The sequence below is a fragment of the Gopherus flavomarginatus genome, chromosome 16 (genome assembly GCF_025201925.1).
Source record: "Gopherus flavomarginatus isolate rGopFla2 chromosome 16, rGopFla2.mat.asm, whole genome shotgun sequence".
In the NCBI taxonomy this organism is placed as follows: domain Eukaryota; kingdom Metazoa; phylum Chordata; order Testudines; family Testudinidae; genus Gopherus; species Gopherus flavomarginatus.
The window spans coordinates 28113662-28132584 of NC_066632.1; the positions used below are offsets into that span (position 1 = coordinate 28113662).

Below are 18923 nucleotides of genomic sequence, written 5' to 3' on the forward strand. Positions count from 1 at the left end.
ATAAATACGTTAATAATTGTGAAATACTTAGATACTATGGTAATAGGGAGTATACAAGTACATAAAAAAGAAACATAGATTTCCAGTCCCTTGCTGTAATCTAGATTACACTCCCTTAAGCACAATTTGCCTCTCTAAGCCTTTGTTACAGACTTCATTTAAATATGGCATTAACAAATCAACACATCTTTAGTACGTTGCGGCTGGGAAATCTGTGAGGTCCAGTTGGTTTCTGCTTTTTTTTATAGCCTTGACAGTGTCCTTTTAATTTCCTATGCTTATGCTTCATTCTGATGTATATAAATCCTTGTAAAAATTGCACACAAAAGCTCTTGCAAATATCCTGAAAGGCAATAAAAACTTGACCATTAGAGTTCTGAATAGAGAGGAGATTTAACATCTGCTGAGCTTCAGACAAAAAGATTGACAAGGTAATTATTACCCAGATGGAAATTTTCTCTCTCGTTCTTATCTCTTCTGTATCTTGGTGGAAAAAAATACAAGAGATCCATTTTACTGGAGAAATAGATCTTATTTAATGCTCCTAGTATTTTCTGTTAGTGTCTAAAATTGGCAGCAATCGTGAGGAAATAGCAAGGTCAGGAAGACTGGAAAGCAAGATGAAAAGAGAAATTTCTTCAGTAATAGAGAGTTGTATGTATGAAACCGGTGAGGCTGCTCTGGAAAAGGTCTGTTAAAGGCTCTGCTCTCTCAATAGTGCAATCTGGACACTCTGGGATGCTTGTTCCAAGTGGGAAAGTCTAAGCATAAAGTCTGAAGAAATATCTGAGGAACTTTGGTTTTAAAAATATTTTAAAATGCTCACAAGAAACAGACAAGCTTGAAAGTGGTTAAAACAAAGAGGAACACATCATGTTCTGAGGCTTAACTAATTAGCACTTGATGATTGTTGGCTGTACAAAGTATTATTAGCTGTTGATGTGCAAAATGTTATTGGCATCATTATGATGTCTGAATAGAGGTCATGAGAAGTAAAACAATGGGAGGCAAATTGAGAATCGTGAGAAGAGCAATTCTTGCTTATGTCATCTGTTTCTCTGCTAGTGATCAACCAATAGAACAAATCAAATGAGCCAGTTTCGTATGGGCAATTTCACTACTTGGTTTGTGTAGTAAGAGGAGGCCCTGAGATATAAACCTTGGTATCAGAGGCCTGGTATGAGGCCTAAGGCCTGAACTAAAGTAATGGTCAAGACTTTGCTAACATAAAGCAGAGTTAAGCTCTGAGCCAGAGGCAGGCCCTGCTCACAGAAGCTGGCAAGGAAAGGGCTGATGCTTCAAGAAGATACGTACCTAAAAGGTACTGAACACTAGATATCGGAACATTCACATACTTGCACATTCCACACAGATAACAAGGAACAGGCTGACCCATCCCAATAACAGGGCCAAAAGGGTAATATGATGGATAGTTGTTTTGTTCGAACCAACATGTACAAGGTGAGAGGCGGCACCTTACTACATAGAGGGGTTGTACCTTGCTACGTAGAGGGGTTGCACCTCATACGTCAGGAGTGATGTGTAACTTGTTTGTATCTGTGTATAAGAATGCATCCCTGGGGCGATGTCTTTGTCCAGCCTAGGGGGCAGTCGAAAGTCCCGCCACTGACTGAGCTGAGTCCATTGTCAAGGAGCACATATGTACTGGCTAGCTGTACCTTAGCAGCACCTTGGACTACGTTTGCCGGGGAGCTGGAGCCTGTGCTTTCCTTCGACAGTAAAGCTGGCCGACGTTCCTTCGTACCTTACGAGACTCTGTGGTCATTGAGGGTTCTCTTCAGGTCTGCTGTGTCAGCTGTTTGCGCAAAGCTGGGACAGCACACAGAGGGAACACACGCACGCAGCAGAGTGATACCAACATTGAGCAGGGCAGAGCACCACCCCGGTAGGATCTGACAACACATCTGACAACAGTTTGTAAAATATACAGCTACAGGCAAGCATGATCCAAGAGGAAGGAAGGTAGTCTAGAGGTTAGAACAAAGGAATGGGAGCTAGGATTTTTAAGGGTCAGGGAGGATGATGTACATTGCACCTATGGATTTGCAGAGCTCTGACATCTGCGGAGAATTGGTGCAGCTCACAGCTCTGATGCTGTAGGGCAGTCTGCAGTACATGCTCACCAGAACTGAGTGGCTCTCACCCAGCCCTCAGACTCTTGCTCAGCTCGCAGAATCACACAGCAAGAATGGCCTGCTGGGTATTCTGGGAGTTATAGTCCCCAGCTTGCTTGGCCCTGGCTGGAGGAGGTAAACTACAACTCCCAGAAGAGAGTGAGCCAAGGGCATTTTTGAAAGCGGAGTGGTTCTCCAGTGCTGTGAGAAGTGTAGTTGTCTCTGCTTAGGGTTGCCAACTTTCTAATCACACACAACCAAACACCCCTGTTTCTTCTCCAAGGCTGCCCCCCCCCCCGCTCCGTTGCTCACTCTTCCCCACCCTCACTCACTTTCACCATGCTGGAGCAGGGGGTTGGGGTGCAGGAAGGAGTATGGGCTCTTGGGAGGTGCAGGCTCTGCAGTAGGGCTGGGGATGAGGGGTTTGTGGTGCAGGAGGGGGCTCCAGGTTGGGGCAGGGGGTTGGGGTGCGGAAAGAGGTATGGGCTGTGGGCTGGAAGTGCAGGCTCTGTGGTGAGGCTGGGGATGAGGGGCTGTGGATGCAGGGCCCCCCTGCAGCTTGTGTTGGTTGCAGTTCCCAGCCCTTGTGACCAATGGGAGCTGCGGAGCTGGTATTCAGGGTGGAGGACAGTGCGTGGAGCCTCCCACTCCCTAGCCTCCAAGCCCTAGGGGCTGCAGGGACTTGGCGGCCACTTCTGGGGGCAACCTGGGGCCAGGTCAGGTAGGGAGTCTCTCTTAGCCCCAGCTCCCTGCTGCACCACCATCTGGACTTTTAATGGCCTGGACAGCGGTGAATGCTGGAGCTGTCAAAAACCAGACGCCTGGCAACCCTAACAGTCATGTGTACTTGCATCTTCTCTGCCTAACTTCATGACAGGAGTGAGGTTTAGGACAAACCCTTCTTGTTGGCATCTCCCATTGGCTAATGTAGGCAGTGCCTCACCTCACATGGAGGCTTTTGTGAATCCCATTCTTAGATGCTTGTCTCACCCCAGTCATTGTGCACGGGGCCAGACACCCAACTCAGGTTTTGTGGATCTTGTTATTCCAGTGTTTTTCTAGGCCCCCCAAGTCCCTTTGTAGATCCAGGCCTCCTGGTGGTAAGGGGATGCACCTGTACACCTGTCCAGCTCTCTCATCTATCCTTCTCTGGCATAACAAGTGGTCTGATCAACTTAGTAGCCAGGTTTTTAGGGGCATTGTAAAGAACTCTGAAAAGGTTTTTGCAAAATAATTTATTTACAAAGTTATAAATACAGAACTGATTCTAAGAAAAACAAAGGAAATGTAAACTGCCAGCAAGTGGAATGTCATTCAGTGGCTGTTGGACTTTGCTGGTTTGACCAGCCTGGTAGAAGGGAAACCATCAAGGGCTCTTGACAGACATTTGCTCCCTGTTTCATGGCTATTGGAAGAAAGGCCTTGGAGGAGAAGGCCTAGGAAATTCCTTGGTTTAGTATGGCTCCTATGAACAAGTGAAATGCCTGGATAAGCTTTCAAAACTCTCGTATTGGCTGTAATATCACGGGGACTTAGATCATACAAAAAAGCCACTAACTTGAAAATCCACCTCAGGGGTTAAACTGAGCCCCATGCATGTTGGAGCAGGATTTGGTGGGATGGGGGTGTTCAGTCAATGTTGTGTAGTCATGCAGTACAGACATAGTTTATTAATTTAGTAAATTAAGAAATTTATCAATTATTAGTGATCAATTATTGCTAATGGCTATAGGTAGTTAGCTCATTATGGCATCTTAGTGTCTTCATTAAAGATGTTCAGTGCATGACTGAAGTGTGCATTGTAAAGTGTATCCACAGCCTGATGCAGTGAGTAACATGAAGTGGGTTCACTGCTCAACATACTGTGTATTTATGATGGATTTCAAGTTTCTCAGGAAGATGAAATACCCAGGGTAAATTCAAGAGCACAAGCCCAGGAAAGGAACCTGTCTTATTCTTTATTATGATGGCAGTGCATTTCTCAATTAAATCAATGGGGCTTAGAGCCCAGCCTTCATAAATACCGTGTTGATCCATTGGAGAGCTGGGGAGGGGAAGATGTGGTTCAAATGATCCTAAGGTCATAAACAGAATGACTCAGTACCATTCCCTGATTAGCTTTCAGTTTTCCTAAGCAAAATTCACCCTGCCACATTTTTTAGAAAATCTTGACAGAGTGCGGAGTGGAGCTGCCGCTGCTACCTCTCCAGCCGGGCTCTCTTAGGCAGCCGCTGCACTGCACAGAGCAGTGACCCTGAAAAGCCACCTTCAGCCATGTGAGAAGCAGCTCTGTCCCACTCCCTACCTATACCCTGCTGCCAGGGACAGTGGATGAATGTGCTGGGGGCAGGGGAGGCAGAGCAGGAGAAGGACAGAGTCTCCACCCCCACTCCGCAGGTAACTGGTGAGGTGGGGAAAGCGTGGCAGTCCTCAGACTGGGCTCAGGGTGGGGCATCACTAGGGAAGGCACTGGGAGCAGGTTCCCTGACCTCTGCTCAACCAGGGCTGGGCCCAGGCGGGCCCAGAGGCATGTGCTGCTCACTGCTGTGGCCCCAACCCCCACCAGGAGCTGGCAGGATTGGCTGCCCTGGCCCAGGAAGATGAGGCTGGAAGCTTCTCCTGAAGGAAACACCATGGGGCCATCATGTGTCCTCCCCTTTATGGTGTGTTCCCCCCTCCCCCCCCGCATGAGAAGGCACGAGTTGTCTATGCTTAGGTCTTTTCCTACCATGATCCTGCACCCACCAGATACCATCAAATATCATGCTCTGTCAGCTCATGGGATAGTACCTGGCCAACTCTAGAATACCCACTTGTCTGTGGGATGCTGTGTGATTAAACCCTTTGTATGACATTGACCAATGACACAGGCTGCCTGTTCTGCTTTGCTTCTTCCATACCTTCTGCCTCCATTTCAAAGGTGCCTTTTAGAATTGCCAGCCTCTGTGAGAGACTCTTCAGGTCAGGATAGAGAAGTACATTATATATCAGAGAAGCAAGAATCGCGCCTGTCATGGGACCCACCCAGAAAATCTGCAGAGATAGGGAGAGAAATAGCATATTATTATTAATGCACAGTGATAATGCCTAGAAGCCAGGGCTCCATTGTGCTAGGCAATGATTGTAGCCCCAAATAACTTACATTCTTTGAATGTGTGTCAGTATGGAGCTCTGCTCTTTTTGAAAATTGTAAAAAAATAGGCAACCAAGACTGTCATCATATGTAGAATGAAGGAGAGGTTGATCTCTCTCCCTCTCATTTATATATAATATATATATAAATTATATAATAGGTTGGGCAGGGATAATCTGTGAAGGTTCTTAAATGTAAAGATGAGTAGTTTGTGTTTGATATGGTGGACAAGGGGCCAATGGAGGATGCAAAGGGAGAGGTGACGGTTCAAGTGACAAGCCAGAACATAATCTTTGTGGTGGCATTTCAAATGGCTAGAAGTCAAAGTAGAATTTGTCAAGACCAGAGAGGACGATCCAGAAGTTGAGATAAGCTGTTGTATATGCAGAGGTTATTCATAATCAAAGATGGGGACAGGGACTCTTTTGGCTAAAATGACTGACTTTAAAATGTTGTAACTTTAATATTTCATTGACTCCTTCACTGCTGGCCAATGTTCTAGGAACATCCTGATAGAATTAACTTGGCATACTTCTGAATGTGTCAGGTATGCCCAGCAACATTGCACCTGCCAAGCTGCTGAAAGCACTAGGACATCCTAGTAGAATACCTCTCCTGTGTTGCTGAATGTCCCAGGTATGTCCACTTACTTAAGTTATATGTTTTTGGGGCAGGGACCTTTTTATATATTTGTACAGTGCCTAGCGCATTGGGACCCTAGTCTGTGACTAGAGCTCCTAGGCACTCAGGGCCAGCTCCAGGCACCAGCGAAGGAAGCAGGTGCTTGGGATGACCAATGGAAAGGGGCGGCATGTCCGGGTCTTCGGTGGCAATTCAGTGGCAGGTCCCTCAGTACCTCTCGGTGGGAAGGACCTGCCACTGAAGAATGAAGTGGCGTGGTAGAGCTGCTGCCAAAGTGCCGCTGATCACGGCAATTTTTTTTTTTTGGCTACGCCATTTGGGACAGCAAGAAAGCTGGAGCCGGCCCTGTAGGCACTACTGCAATACAAATAATAATAATGATATGTATGTCCAGATATAATGCACCTGCCATGCAGCTGAAGGTTCCCTAATATTGCATTAATTTTAATGCACTAATGACCGCTTTACATCTCTTTGCAACCAGAGTGGTTGTGAGCCTTGCTTAAGTGGAAGCTTAGATCCATCAGATTGCAGCACCCTTCCCCTGCCAGTCCCTACCACTATGCCCCATGCATGCCCTTGTACTGAAGATTTCCTCTCCAGCTGCATATTGCTACTAAGTCGTGCCATTAAGAGTTCAGATGGCTGATCTTTCTTCCTGTCTGGCATTCTCATTTCCTAAACCTTGAAATGTGTCCATGCAGCAAATGGTTATATCTGCACAATACCACAAGGTGGCAGTGTGTACAAAATCCTTGTTACATCTGGGCAAAGCTACAGCCGCCAACAAAACTGACAGCAGGCTGCTTACAGTGACCCTATCCTTTGTTAAGGCAGAGATACAGGAACTGAATGGAGGTGGAGAGGGAAGGGGAAGTCGGTCGGTATTGGGGTTGTTTGGAAGCATGTACATTTTCTGTAGCTTTGAGCTAAAATTACTTTAGCCCCATTTCAGTTCTGTGTTGAGATCTGTGGATCACAACTTCCCCACTTCCACATGCCTGCAATGGAGTAAATATTAAAAGACAAAATATACTTTGGGCCCTGAATCTTACCCTGATAGTACATGAACATGAGTTTCTCTGTGTTAATTGCATATTTTGATCTTTACCCTAAATATTTATGTGCTTGTGTTGTAAGGGTATGTGTTAGATGTCAAAGGGGAAGTGAAGGGCCCCCTTCTACTCAAGCAGTTTCAACAGGAACACAGCCTTGGGCCTGTGATTACAATTCATTAAGAATGAATGATCCAACCACTCAAACAGTGCGGCAGCCATCAAAAGAGAAGAATCCTCCTGGACTGGCTTCTCTGGATGCACAGCTCCAGTGGGGAAAAAACCAGAGGAACTCAAGAGTGTTTATACTTGGGCCCTGAAACAAAGAAAACTAATGAACAACATGGTAACAAATTTACTCAGATAACAGGGCCTTTCCTACTTAAGAGAGACCAAGACACAGCATTATAGAAGGAAGGTAAGTGGGCTAGAACAGTGACTCTCAATCTTTCCAGCCTACTGTACCCCTTTCAGGAGACCGATTTGTCTTGCATACTCCCAAGTTATGCCTCACTTAAACTACTTAATTACAAAATCAGACATAAAAATACAAAGGTGTCACAGCCACACTGTTACTGAACAATTGCTGACTTTCTCTTTTTGCTATAGAATTACAAAATAAATCAGTTGGAATATAAATATTGTACTTACATTTGTACAGCCATATAAACAAGTCATTGTGTGAAATTATAGTTTGTACTGACTTTGCTAGTGCTTTTTATGTAGCCTGTTGTAAAACTAGGCAAATACCTAGATGCAATGATGTACCTACTGGAAGACCTCTGTGTACCCCCAGGGGTACGTGTACCCCTGGTTGAGAACCACTGGGCTAGAAGAATAACAGGGCCTGCTGTCACTTGGGACCAAAGTGGGTAATAAAAGACTCTTTGCTTACTAAAAACTTGCCTACGTGGGTACACTGTCTGAAATAAGCTACACCTCTACCCTGATATAACGCGACCCAATATAACATGAATTTGGAGATAACGTAGTAAAGCAGCGCTCTGGGTGGGGCAGGGCTGTGCACTCCAGCGGATCAAAGCAAGTTCAATATAAGTTTCACCTATAACACGGTAAGATTTTTTTGGCTCCTGAGGACAGCGTTATATCGGGGTAGAGGTGTATTGCAGAATAGCTCTGCCTGTGGCCAGTCTATTCTGGAATAATGCACTCATAGAGCAGCTAATTATTCTGAAATAAAATGATGTTTATTCCCAAAAAGGATCCACGTAGGGAGATATTCTGGAATAGCTACTCCAGGATAGATTACTCCACATTAGCTATGCTACTTGATTTCCGTGCGTAAAGAAGTCTTGTCAGAATGTGAGCTGGTTCATTTCCTTTCCTGAAGAGAAAGCCTGTTTAACTTAGCTTGTAGTAAAGCATCAGCCTAGAGAAAACTTAATATTGGAGTAGGCTGTTTAGAGTGTTAAAATCTTACTGTAGTGCTTTCTAGAATACCTCGTATTAAATGAGGATATTGATATAATAGGCATCACAGAAACTCGGTGGAATGAGAATAATCAGTGGGACACAGTAATACCAGGGTACAAAATAGATCTGAAGGACAGAACAGGCCATGCTGGTGTGGGAGTGGCACTATATGTGAAAGCACAGAATCGAAGTAAAAATCTTAAATGAACCAAACTGTACCATAGAATCTCTATGGATAGTAATTTCATGCTTCAGTAATAAAAATATAGCAGTAGGGATATACTACCAACCACCTGACCAGGATGGTGATTAGTGACTGCGAAATATTCAGGCAGACTAGAGAGGCTATAAAAATAAACTTAATGGGGATTTCACCTATCCCCATATTGACTAGGTACATGTCACCTCAGGACGGGCTGCAGAGATAAAGTTTCTTGACATCTTAAATGACTGCTTCTTGGAGCATCTAGTCCTGGAACCCACAAGAGGAGAGGCAATTCTTGATTTAGTCCTAAGTGGAGCACAGGACCTGGTCCAAGAGGTGAATATAGCTGGACTGCTTGGTAATAGTGACCATAATATAATTAAATTTAACATCCCTGTGGTGGGGGAAACACCACAGCGCCCCAATACAGTAGCATTTAATTTCAGAAAGGGAAACTGCACAAAAATGAGGAAGTTAGTTAAAAAGAAATTGAAAGGTACAGTGCCAAAAATGAAAGCTGCATGGAAACTTTTTAAAGATACCATAGTAGAGGCTCAACTTAAATGTATACCCCAAATTAAAAAACATAGAGAACCAAAGAAGTGCCACTATGGTTAAACAACAAAGTAAAAGAAGCAGTGAGAGGCAAAAAGGTATCCTTTAAAAAGTGGAAGATTAATCCTATAGAGGAAAATAAAAAGGAGCATAAACTCTGGCAAATGAAGTGTAAAAATATAATTGGGAAGGCCAAAAACGAATCTGAAGAACAGCTAGCCAACGACTCGAAAAGTAATAGCAAAATTTTTTTTTAAATACATCAGAAGCAGGAAGGCTGAGGATGTGAGGGAGATTCCCAAACCAGAGCCATTCTTTTTTAGGTGACAAATCTAAGGAACTGTCTCAGAATGAGGTGTCATTAGAGGAGGTTTTGGAACAAATTGATAAACTAAACAGTAATAAGTCAGGAGGACCTGAGGAGATTCACCCAGGAGTTCTGAAGGATCTCAAATGTAAAATTGCCGAACTACTACCTGTGGTTTGTTAACCTATCATTTAAATTAGTTTCTCTACCAAATGACTGGAGAATAGCTCATGTGATGCCAATTTGTGAGAAGGGCTCCAGAGGTGATCCTGGCAATTACAGGCCAGTAAGCCTGACTTCAGTATCAGGCAAACTTGTTGAAACTATAGTAAAAATTATCAGAAACATAGGTGAACATGATTTGTTGGGGAAGAGTCAACATGGTTTTTGTAAAGGGAAATCATGCCTCACCAATCCACTAGAATTCTTTGAGGGGGTCAACAAGCACGTGGACAAGGAGGATCCAGTGGATATAGTGTACTTAAATTTTCAGAAAGCCTTTGACAAGATCCCTCACCAAAGGCTCTTAAGCAAAGTAAGCTGTCATGGGATAAGAGGCATGGTCCTCTCACAGATCGGTAACTGGTTAAAAGGAAACAAAGGGTAGGAATAAATGGTCAGTTCTCAGAATGGAGAGAGATAAATAGTGGTGTGTCCCCCAGGCATCAGTACTGGGCCCAGTCCTATTCAACATATTCATAAATGATCTAAAGAAAGGGGTAAACAGTGAGGTGGCAAAATATGCAGATGATACAAAACTACTCAAGATAATTAAGTCCAAAGCAGACTGCAAAGAGCTACAAAAGGATCTCACAAAACAGGATGACTGGGCAACAAAATGACAGATGAAATTCAATGTTGATAAATGCAAAGTAATGCACTTTGGAAAACACAATCCCAACTATACATATAAAATGATGGGATCTAAATTAGCTGCTACCGCTCAATGTGCAGTGGCAGTCAAAAAAACAAACAGAATGTTGAGAGTCATTAAAAGACAGATAGATAAGACAGAAACTATATTGCCTCTCTATAAATCCATAGTATGCCTCATCTTGAATACTACCTGCAGATGTGGTTGTCCCATCTCAAAAAAGATATACTGGAATTGGAAAAGGTTCAGAAAAGGGCAACAAAAATGTTTAGGGGTATGAAGCAGCTTCCGAATGAGGAGAGATTAATAAGATTGGGACTTTTCATCTTGGAAAAGAAATGACTTGGGATATGATAAAGGTCTACAAAATCATGATGGGTATGGCAAAAGTAAATAACACAAGAACTAGGGATCACCAAATGAAATTAATAGGCATAAGGTTTAAAACAAACAAAGGAAGTATTTGTTACTTACAATGCACAGTTAACCTGTGATATTCCTTGCCAGAGGATGTTGTGAAGGCCAGGATTATAACAGGGTTTAAAAAATACCTAGATAAATTCATGGAGGATAGGTCTATCAATGGCAACTAGCCAGAATGGGCAGGGATAGTGTCCCTAGCCTCTGTTTGCCAGAGGTTTGGAATGTGCAACAGAGGATGATTACCTGTTCTGTTCATTCCCTCTGTAGCACCTGGCATTGGCCACTGTCAGATACAGGATACTAGGCTAGATGGAGCATATGTCTGACCCAATATAGCTGTTCTTATGTTTGTTCCAACTGCTATATAAAAATACTTTGTTTGAAGAGGCCTGTTGGTCAGTGTCACTGATCACGGGTTTCTGAAGAGAGGCTTAAGGAGGTGTGTAGCAGGGTGCTGCTGCAGAGGCAGCTAATTAGCCCCTGCTCAGCCAGACCCAATCAGGTGAAATGGATTGGGGCTGGGGAGAAGCCTGGTGCCTGGCCTCTGAACGGGCTGCACCTGTGGGCCTGCAGGTTCAAGGGCCATAAAGGCAGGCAGGCTGGCTGGCTGGCTGGCTGGCAGCCCGGGGGGGGGGGGGGAGAGAACAGCCAGAGGCATGGCGGTCTCCAGGTTGGGGTAGACTCCCTGTGGAGACTGAGACCGAGACCTGTAAATAGTATTGCTGGTGAGGGGAACTGTGTGTAAATAAAAAGCCACGGGTGCTGCATCCAGGAGGCTCAGAGTGCTTTTTGAGACAGCAGGGAGCTGCAGCAAGGGGAGGCAGAGGAAGAAAGCCAGTTACATGTGGGGCCTTGTCCGGGATCCAGTGCCATAGATGCAGTGTGGTGGCCTGGGCATGGAGAACACCCTGCAATGGCTAGCAGAACAACAAAGTGAAATGCAGAAGACGCTACAGTCTTTGCAGGAGTCCCACCAGGTGGAGTGGCAGGCCCTCCTCATCTGGCAGGCAGAGCAACAGAAGGTCCTCCAGGATTTCATAAAGGAGCAGTCGATGGCGCAGCAGCAGTGCCTGCAGAAAGTGGTGAGTCCTGCTGTGGGGAATGGTACCCGGACCCCAGGCCTCAGCCTTTTAAAATGGCCCCCGCCGATGACCCCGATGCCTTTTTGGGCACTTGTGAATGGGTGGCCCTAGGTGCTGGTTGGGACCGGACTACATGGGCCCTGCGGCTGGGCCCTTATCTCACCGGGGAGCCGCAGGCTGCCTATATGGTCCTGACAGAGATCCAAGCCAGGGATTACGATGCAGTGAAGGCGGTGATTTTAGACCGCCTCGGACTGTCAGCCGAGAAATACCGCCAGAAGTTTCGGGCAGCCTGGTGGGCAGGGCATGTGCGACCCCGGGCCTTTGTGCAGAAATTAACGGACTGGGCAACCCGCTGGTTGAAGCCCAATGCCCATATGGTGGGCCAGATAGTGGACCAGGTGGTCCTTGAGCAGTTTTTACAGGGCCTTCCAGACAGTGTGCGGGTATGGATGCAGTGACACCAGCCGGCCACTCTGGAAGCAGCGGTACAAACGACTGAGGAATATGCGGAGGCTGACCTCCCAGTGAGGGAACCTCAAGCCCTGCGGGATCCAGAGGGGGCAGGAAGCCCCATGAACACGGCGAGGTGAAGCCGCTGGACAAGCGACTGGAGGAGCCCGAGGGGACCCTTAGCTGCCCAGGACAGCCCGTGGGTTGGCGGTGTGGGAAGCTGGGACACAAAAGTCGGGGACTGCCCGGTGATGGAGTGTGGGGCGGCGAACTCTTGTGGCTGGACCTGGAGTGGGGCGTGGAAAAGGAGGCATGGGTCGGACACAGTCCCGGTGAGGGTAGGGAGAAAGCCCCAGCGGGGTCTAGAGGACACGGCCTCCGCCCGCTCCTTTGTACAGCGGCGCTTGGTGAGGCCGCATTGGCTTATCCCCAGGAGATGGATGTGTGTGGAATGCATCCACGGGGATAGAGAGTATTGTCCCGTGGCCCAGGTACCGCTCGAAGTAAACGGGTGGTTTGTCTGGAAGCGGGTGGGGGTACTAGAAGGGTTAGCTTACCCCATGCTCTTAGGGCAGGACTGGCGCTCTCCCCTAAAGGGAAGGGCGGCCGGAGGGGAGCGACCATTAAAGTGGAAGAAGGGAAAGAGGACCCTGGAAAGGGGGAGTCGGATCCTGGGGGAGGTGGACCCGGAGCAAGAGGCGGACCTACAACCTCCAGGGGAACAGTTGAAAGAGCCTAGACAACAAAGCCAAGATAGCAAACCAGAGGGAATGGCTGGGAAGCCCAGGAAGCTTCCCGGGCCAGACCCCCGGGGGAGGGATGCCCGGGAGGAGATTAAAGATACCACACATGGGGAGGCCCCACAGCACAGAGGTGAAGGGCCTGGTCTAGAAGCAGGGGGGGCTGACTCAGGGCAGGGGGCTCAGAGTCAACAACTCCAGAGAAATGGGAGGAGGAGCCTCTGGAGCGGCCGGCCCAGCCGTGTGAATGGTGTGAGGACCTCTGGGTAAGCGTGGACCTGTGGGGTACCCCACCCCCTACCTAATGTACCTTTTGTGGGTGGGGTGTGCCGAAGCCCCAAAGGGTTGGTCCTGGGGGCCTCTCCATAGGGCAGGCAGCCCCACCGCATAGTAATATCCCGGGCCAAGGGAAGAGAGGCTAAGGGCGACCAGGCCTGGCACCGGCTTAAGAGGGGAGGTATGTAGCAGGGTGCTTCTGCAGAGGAAGCTAATTAGCCCCTGCTCAGCCAGCCCCAATCAGGTGAAATGGATTGGGGCTGGGGAGAAGCCTGGTGCCTGGCCTCTGAACGAGCTGCACCTGTGGGCCTGCAGGCTCAAGGGCCATAAAGGCTGGCTGGCAGCTAGAGGAAGGGGGGAAGAGAACAGCCAGAGGCATGGCAGTCTCCAGGCTGGGGTAGACTCCCTGTGGAGGAGGAGAGTAAGACCTGTAAATAGAATCACTGGTGATGGGAACTGTGTGTAAATAAAAAGCCACGGGTGCTGCATCCAGGAGGCTCAGAGTGCTTTTTGAGACAGCAGGGAGCTGCAGCAAGGGGGGCAGAGGAAGAGACCCAGTTACAAGGTGATCTAGCCCTACATGGCAATAAGCAGTTGGTATACAAGGGACCCCGAGCTAAGAGTAGAAGAATCACATGCTTTCACCCCGAGAGAGGTGAGGATAAGAGGCCTAAGACCCAAAGGTGATGCATTAACAGACCAGATAGTGCGACGGAGGCAGGTGTAGCTAGCCCCTTAACAGTGAAACACTGACTGATTACATGAAGATGAAGACATGCCTGCAGAGTGGTACACCCAGCTAAGTCAGACTCCTACGGACCTTTCCTTCCAGGCCTTTGGAACACCTAAAGAGGAGACTGATTCCTATGTGTCCTTCCCAGACTTTACACTGAGCCCAGTGCCTGCTGGGGAAGGAGTTTGGGGATTTAGTAAATGCTGAACTGATCGCATTCAGTGCAGACATAACTGATAACGCTCATCCCATGTTACTCACTGTTGGGTCTCAGTGCCTTGATATAAGGAGCTCCTAGGAACCTGGGATGCAATAAGGCCAAATTTCAACCTCACCCAAGGTATTTTTGAGATGGTAGAGACCTCTAGAACAGAAAGGGAAAGGACATAATGATATTACCCAGTGGATAGTAAACTTGTTGACTATGACAGCAGGGCCAAAAGATCTTGCAGGATTCATGGAGCAGCCAGTGAAGTAGATCTAGTAAACAGATGGGAAAGAAAGTATTAGGAGAAATTCACTGTCTAAAGATGAATGAAGTCCAAATGAACCTCATGTTTGATTTGTCATATCTCTCTGGCTGTAGTTCAGGCAATTAGACATTTACAAATATCTCTCTTCTAGTTATAGTTTAGCCATCATTGCTGTATATTGGGAGAAGCATGGAATTGGCCTAGATGGGAGTTCCTCCCACAGTGAGCATCTTGTACTGGAAGAGACTGGGACTGGTATAACAATAAGCTTTCCCCACAGCCAGTACTCCTGCCCTGCTCCTGCCCCACAGCCAGTACTCCTGGCAGGCAGGGTGTTCAGAATTGGAGTGCATGTTTTTTATTTGTTTTGAAACAACCATTAGGTACAAACCCCTCTATGTTTTATGCAGTGCCTAACAAGCTTACCCCAATCAGGTGTCCCAGGGCAACGGATATGCCAATGAATGTGGCTGGGGAGTTGGCATTTCTGTGTCTGTCGGTGGAAGCAAAATAACAAAGAACCAGCTGAAAGGTGAGAATGAGCTCAACAGCAACTGCTTGTCCAGAAGTGATGTTGCTCCGCACCTAGGGAAAGGGATGGCAAAGGGACTCCTTAGGAGATCACAGCAGCCCATCGGCTTCTGCCCACCAGCCACACTAGGTAACGCTGCTGCCTCACACAATCCACCTCAAAAGCAGGCATCTGCAGTGACATGAGCTCCTGGGAGACTTAAGTGTAACAGTGGGGGTAAGGGGATCTTTTGTGGTTTGTATCCTTAATTTTGGAGCCATGCAGTAGCAACTGACCAAGTGTAGGAGTGATAAGCACAGAATGTACAGATCAGGCATCGATGGCAGATTGGTTACTACTGTTCCAAAGTTTTTGTAGGCTATTGGGGACAGATTTTCAGAATGTCTCGGTATCCAGCAGCTCTCATTGAGAACAATGGAGAATTCTACACATGCGTACCAATTGAGAACCATGGGGGCTCTAGGGTGAAAATCTGTTCCTTATGGCTTAGGTACTATGTTGCTGGGAGCATGGAAAAGCAGAGAGGCAGGCATGTACTCATGCAACTAAAATCCACTTAGCTGGGAATGCGTGGAAATTATTTGAAACATATGTAAAAAGCAGGAATGCTCAGCTGTAGGTCCTATCTGTGGAGTCCATTAAGTTGTTCTGATATCTTGGGTGAGTCCCTTCCTCGTTCTGAGCCTCACTTCTTATCTGTAAAAAGTGCGATAGTCACAGCAATCAATGCCCAATACATGCGGAAACCTTTGCTAAGGGTAATCACTTCCACTAGCCACTCCTTTGGCTTGACTTAAATAGGCACAGATCCATGAGGTATCTAGTATAGTTTTGTTTGACCTGTATTTAAAAACCCGCCTGCACTGGACATTCATTTCTAATTGGTCACTGGGCAGGTTTCATTGTAAGGATTAGCCCATTTGTGTTTCCATCTTGAACAGATGGCAATGATTTTTCTTATCACAAATCCCCCTCAATCCATACCTACCACAGCACTGGCCTCCTAATTTAGAATTGCAACATAATTCAGCGTGGTTGGCAGTTTCTCCTCCTGCAGCAGGGTGCAGGTCAGGATTGAGGTGCATTGACACTGCTATCTGTCACCACTACATATAGCTACATATTAACCCAAGCCTGGACTAGCAGGGGGCCACACAGGTCAAGAATGAGGGGACTGGAAGAGGTGTGTTGGGAAGTTTGCACATCTGGCTCACAGCAATGTTAATGGTCATTCACTTTCATCAGCACTATCAAAAAGAGGGGTGAGAAACTCACCGTGTTAATGCCTAAGCTTCCTTGGACCTCTGCAGGCGTTACTCCATACAGCGTGGCTGCTCCAGCGATGCCTCCAGCCAGCTGGGCAACCATATAGCAAGCAGCTCTTGCCAAAGAGATACGAGAGCCAAGCAGGAAGGCCATAGTCACAGCTGGGTTGACATGAGCGCCACTGACATGCCAGGCAATCTGGACCACAGTAGCTGCAGCCAAGTTGAAGGTAATAGAGATCTGTAAGATGGTGGGGAGGGCTGAGGGCCACGGGAGGACTGAGCCCAGGCCGAAGAAGACGTAGATGGAGGTGGCTAGGAACTCAGTGAAGACAGCCCGATAAAAGGTCACAGACAGTACCTCCTTCCACATCCTCTCATGAGCCCGACAGTGAGAGGGACAGAGGGCGTTTCTAATGCTGGAGCTCCTTTTTACTGGAGAATATTTGAGGAAACACTATGTAAATAAGTAAACTTGTAAATCTGGGCAGGACCAGGAAATCCAGAACCTGGAAATTCTTCAGCAAAGGAGTGAGTCAGACCTGCCCAGTTCAGCACACATCACAGCTCCTTCCTCACCCCACCCCACCCCCACCACTACTGATCCAGCGTCTTAGCTCCCAGTATCAGACTTAACCTAGTTTCTGACCTTCAGAAATGAGTGTATGTTCCATTGCTGGGTTGCCATCTTAGTGTAATGTAGGCAGGGCAGACGAACTCCTGTGGGACACCGGAATTTCATGCACAGACCAAGATCAGTGCACACTCTCCCCCAACCCCCACCACAGGGTTTGTGGTGTTTGGGATCAGAGGAGACAATAGGGGGATTGATGTGAGGGAGTGGATGAGCTAGGGTGGGAGGGACCATACGGATGGGGGAGCCTTGTGGATATTGGAGAGGGCTTGAAATGGGTTGCCTGGGGATGGAAGGCCCAAGTAGGTGGGAGATTTTTATAAGTGAGGGTTCATGGTGGGGCAGGAGGGTGGATGAGTTTGATGGTTGGGGTGCCTGGCTGGGCATCCCCTCATCCCCCACTCACCCCATATGCAGCATTTTGCTCTCATCCTGTACTTGGGCAGTTCCTCTTGCTCCTAGCTAACCAGAGGTTCTGCACATGCCCATGGCCAGCCCCCAAATTTGAGTGATGAATGGCATTACCAACTAGTACATGGGAGCAGTGAGGTGGCATGGTGTGGAGGGGTTGGGGGGATTAAGGATGGACCCAGGCAGGTTGGAGTGATGGAGCAGTGTGGGGGAGCATAAGAATAGAGGGGAAGGGAGATAGAGGGCTTTTGGGGTGTTCAGGATGAGGTGATTGGGAGGGTGAAGTTCTCTTGGGATGGGTGGGTATTCCTGGGCTGGGAGAGCAAGGAGGATTGAGAGGGGCTGGACTGGGACTCAGGAGGGGGATGCCTGCCTGGTTGGTTGGGAGGGACTGGGAAGCCCAAGGGAATTTGGGAGATGGGGGGGTTGTGGGGTGACCCAGGGAATGGGGAAGCAGGGTGAGGTAGCTGCAGGAGGTTGGGGGAGGGGAAGTTGCAAGCTGGAGATTGCAACTCCCACAATGCTTGGGGGCTGGTGGGGAGCAGCATGGTGGAAGTGCAGAATACAGAGACTGCAACTCCAGTGATGCCTTTGATGGAAACTGGAACTAGTGATCAGTAGGGCCCTACCAATTTCTCAGCCATGAAAAACATGTCACGGGCCATGAACTCAACCCTCCCCCTTTAAATCTGATCTCCCCTGCTGTTAGGAGCCTGGGACTCCTAGCTGCTAGTCCGGCCATGCTGGGGTGAGGGGTATGGGGAACATGAGTTGTCACTCATGTCTTACAAATCCATTAGAGTTCTTTGAAGGGGTCACCAAACGTGGACAAGGGGGATCCAATGGACATAGTGTACTTAGATTTCCAGAAAGCCTTTGACAAGGTCTCTCATCAAAAGCTCTTATGTAAATTAAGTTGGCATGGGATAAGAGGAAAGATCCTTTCATGGATTGAGAAGTGGTTAAAAGACAGGGAATAAAGAGTAGGAATAAGTGGTAAATTTTCAGAATGGAGAGGGGGTAACTAGTGGTGTTCCCCAAGGGTCAGTCCTAGGACCAATCCTATTCAACTTATTCATAAACTATCTGGAGAAAGGGGTAAACAGTGAGGTGGCAAAGTTTGCAGATGATACGAAACTGCTCAAGATAGTTAAGACCAAAGCAGATAGTGAAGAACTTCAAAAAGATCTCACAAAACTAAGTGATTGGGCAACAAAATGGCAAATGAAATTTAATGTGGATAAATGTAAAGTAATGCACATTGGAAAAAATAACCCCAACTATACATACAATATGATGGGGGCTAATTTAGCTACAATGAGTCAGGAAAGAGATCTTGGAGTCATCGTGGATAGTTCTCTGAAGATGCCCACGCAGTATGCAGCGGCAGTCAAAAAAGCAAACAGGAGGTTAGGAATCATTAAAAAAGGGATGGAGTATAAGACAGAGAATATCTCATTGCCCTTATCTAAATCCATGGTATGCCCATGTCTTGAATACTGTGTACACATGTGGTCTCACCTCAAAAAAGATATACTGGCATTAGAAAAAGTTCAGCGAA

At 47.2% G+C, this 18923-nt stretch overlaps 1 protein-coding gene across 1 annotated transcript; it reads right to left on the minus strand.

The window, feature by feature from the left end:
- Positions 1-3402: 3402 nt before the first annotated feature.
- On the minus strand, positions 3403-16708 carry AQP6 (aquaporin 6). The gene is made up of 4 exons (XM_050925710.1): positions 16328-16708; positions 14947-15105; positions 14447-14527; positions 3403-5168 (listed from the first exon to the last, which is right to left on the minus strand). Exons 1-4 carry the CDS (start codon positions 16688-16690, stop codon positions 4971-4973), a joined length of 801 nt encoding a protein of 266 aa, XP_050781667.1. The 5' UTR covers positions 16691-16708; the 3' UTR covers positions 3403-4970.
- Between the last annotated feature and the right edge of the window lie 2215 nt (positions 16709-18923).

Bases quoted from the DNA above. Each gene is read 5' to 3' on its own strand.
- AQP6 (XM_050925710.1), bottom strand. From the start codon at position 16,690: ATGTGGAAGGAGGTACTGTCTGTGACCTTTTATCGGGCTGTCTTCACT. The intron at 14,528-14,946 runs GTAAGCTTGTTA...TCTGTTTACTAG, and splicing joins CCCTGGGACACCTGATTGGG to ATCTACTTCACTGGCTGCTC. The intron at 5,169-14,446 runs GTAATATCATTA...CTATCTCTGCAG, and splicing joins ACAAGTTTACTATCCACTGG to ATTTTCTGGGTGGGTCCCAT.